At 35.3% G+C, this 3,042-nt stretch overlaps 1 protein-coding gene across 1 annotated transcript; it reads left to right on the top strand.

Annotated features, from left to right (window-relative positions):
• Positions 1-1,590: 1,590 nt before the first annotated feature.
• Positions 1,591-2,535, top strand: LOC100024563 (olfactory receptor 6C74-like). The gene has a single exon (XM_001375757.4). The coding sequence runs from the start codon at positions 1,591-1,593 to the stop codon at positions 2,533-2,535; it is 945 nt and encodes a 314-aa protein (XP_001375794.4).
• The last annotated feature ends 507 nt before the right edge of the window (positions 2,536-3,042 follow it).

The raw sequence follows: 3,042 nt of genomic DNA, 5'->3' as shown, positions 1-3,042 counted from the left end.
ATAAATACAGTCTTTTCCTTCTTATCCTTAAAATCGTATTCCTAGCAAGGAGATTAAAAGTGGAGAAGCCAAATGAGTTTGAAGAACCTTTGACTTGAAAATCAGATTGAGGTTGTTTCTTATTAGTTCTCAGGCTAATGCACTGAACTAAGGTTTGAGGAGGATTATAAATCATATACAAGAAGATGTTTTTTTTTCTGAAATGAAAAAAAATACAGTGGATAGGAATTAGAACAAAATTTCATTCGATTAAGAAACTTGGGTAAGGAAAATACCTCTATCCTGATAGGTTTTTCCCTTTCTAGTCTTAGAGAAGAGGCTTATACCAGATATTAAATGATATGGGAGATGTTTTGAAGCTACAGACATACTTGTTAGTCACAGCAGTACAATGAGGCATCCAAGAATTGTTTCAGAGAAGAAATGCAGAAGAATGGCTAGAAACTTATTGTAGAATTGAAGAAAGTATTTGAAATCATCTAATTTTTCCATAATGGGTAGGAAAAGTAGTAAATTTAATATTTTGTTGTAATATCACCAAGAAAAGCAAGCCAAACATTTGAAGCAATATTTCTGACTTCTATAGGCTTAAATTTGAAAGGAAAAAACAGAGGGATAAAATATTTTCCATAAGAAGCCAAGAAACTTATAATTGCTTGACAGTGGTCAATTTGCTTGATTCCACAGTTCCAACGTGTTTGTTCACCTGATCACTACCCTTCCCTTCCCTTCTTTACTTGGCTGCTATTTGAAATTTTACCTTATCTCAAATTGGAATTTTTATTAAAGAACTAAAACTCTTTCAATTTTATGCTGATTAAATTTTTCCTGCCTTATTTAATTTACCAAGTTTCAATAGGCTTTGTGATATTTGAACTTTGTTGATGTAAGAAATATTTTTTTTACTTATGCATAATCTGTACTCAGTGATTTTCCAGCATTCTGCTTTGTCCCTATAAGATTCTTTTTAAAATAAGGAGATATCTGTTTTTGCTCTGTGTGTTTCACACAGTCTGCATGTACTAGAGGTAAGATTTGAAGATGGGTTCTTTTTGCTTGAAGGCTAGCTTTCCATCTACTAGGCTGTGCAGTCCTTCAAAATACTTGGACAAGGGGAAAAGAAATATACAGGCCAAAGAGAGGTCAGTTAGGAGACCCCTTTTGCTTCTGCCTACTATGAGCAATGGTTTAATTTATAGAAGCAGGAAGATTTGGTAGAAACTTAAGGTGTGTTCCTGTAATGAGTAAAGACCCTAATAAGAATTCCTACTGATTCCCGCATGTGTTGTTTTCATATCAGAGAGAGAGAGAGAGAGAGAGAGAGAGAGAGAGAGAGAGAGAGAGAGAGAGAGAGAGAGAGAGCACATTTGGTGCATATAGTATAAGTCAATTCCAAATAATAAAATATTTTTTTTTGTTTTAATTCTATGTCAGAGTTAAAAGATTCTTCACCATGACCACTCTCACAGGAATTCTGTATATGCCTTTAATTCTTAGTTTGATTTCTCTTTTTATTCATTTATTTCATTATTTATTCATTACATATTTATTTATTTCATGTTTTATTCAATCAGTTGTGGCAGAAGTCAGATGGTAGCTATGAGAAACCATACAACAGTGACAACCTTCATTCTTCTGGGCCTGACAGATGATCCAGACTTACAGATTGTGAGTTGTTTTTTTCTCTTCCTAATATATATCTTAAGCATTGGAGGAAACCTCACCATCATCCTGCTTACCCTTCTGGATCCTCACCTCAAAGCACCCATGTATTATTTCCTTCGTAATTTCTCTTTTCTGGAGATCTCCTTCACATCTGTTTGTATTCCCAGATTTCTGGTCAGCACTATGACCATGGACAAAAGGATTTCCTATAATGCTTGCGTAACCCAGTTGTTTTTTGCCATATTCTTGGGATCATCAGAGTTTTACCTTTTGGCTGCTATGTCCTATGATCGCTATGTGGCCATCTGCAAGCCCCTACATTATGCAAGCATCATTAACAGCAGAGTTTGCACCAAGCTTATCCTTAGCTCTTGGCTGGCTGGCTTATTGACAATCTCCCCAGGACTTATCATGGGTCTCCAATTGGATTTCTGTGATGCCAATGTCATTGATCACTTTGCCTGTGACTATTCCCCAATTTTGCAACTCTCCTGCACTGACACTCAGGTCATTGAGCTGTGTGGTTTTTTCTTAGCCTTACTGACACTCTTAGTCACTCTGACTATGGTACTTCTCTCCTATGCAAATATCATCAGGACAATACTGAGATTTCCTTCTAGAGAACAAAAGAAAAAGGCTTTTTCTACATGTTCTTCTCATATTATTGTTGTCTCCATCACTTATGGCAGTTGCATCTTCATGTATATTAAGCCATCAGCCAAGGAAAGAGTGGCCTTAAACAAAGGAGTAGCCATCCTCACCACTTCAGTGGCTCCCCTTCTAAATCCTTTCATCTACACTTTAAGGAACAAACAAGTAAAACAAGCCTTCAAGACCATAACCAGAAAAATGTTTTTCTCAGTTAAATAAAATTACTTCATAGAGTATCTTTTCATGGAAATGAACAAATTTTCCATGTCCATTGTCATGGTGTTACTCTTCTGCTCTAAATCTTTATAGTTAGGTTCCAGATATCTATTGAATAAACTTATACATCCTTTGACTTGACATTTGAAGCCTTGCAAAAGCTGATACCTCCCTACATTTTCAAATTAATCTTTTACCATTTTACTCTTTCATTCAACTGTACTAGTATTACCTTCAAACACCTAGCACTTTCCCCCCCTCTCTATTTTTGCTAATACTATTCCCTATGGGTGGAATGTTTATTTCTTCCTTTCTCACCCTAACTTACCTTAACATCATGGAGTTCCTTCCATATTTTTAAAAGCATAATGGGCATATATATCCTCCACAAAACCTTGATAGATTCCCCAATCATGAATTACCCTGTTCTTCTCAGACCTAACAAAGGAATACTATCACTTTCATGTTATGAAGTTTTGTTTAGTTTTGTATTTATTATTTGTTTTTGGT

Source organism: Monodelphis domestica, chromosome 5, assembly GCF_027887165.1.
Source record: "Monodelphis domestica isolate mMonDom1 chromosome 5, mMonDom1.pri, whole genome shotgun sequence".
Lineage (NCBI taxonomy): Eukaryota > Metazoa > Chordata > Mammalia > Didelphimorphia > Didelphidae > Monodelphis > Monodelphis domestica.
The sequence above is the reverse complement of the archived record's forward strand: the minus strand, read 5'-3'. Positions and strand labels throughout refer to the sequence as shown.

Bases quoted from the DNA above. Each gene is read 5' to 3' on its own strand.
- LOC100024563 (XM_001375757.4), top strand. From the start codon at position 1,591: ATGGTAGCTATGAGAAACCATACAACAGTGACAACCTTCATTCTTCTG.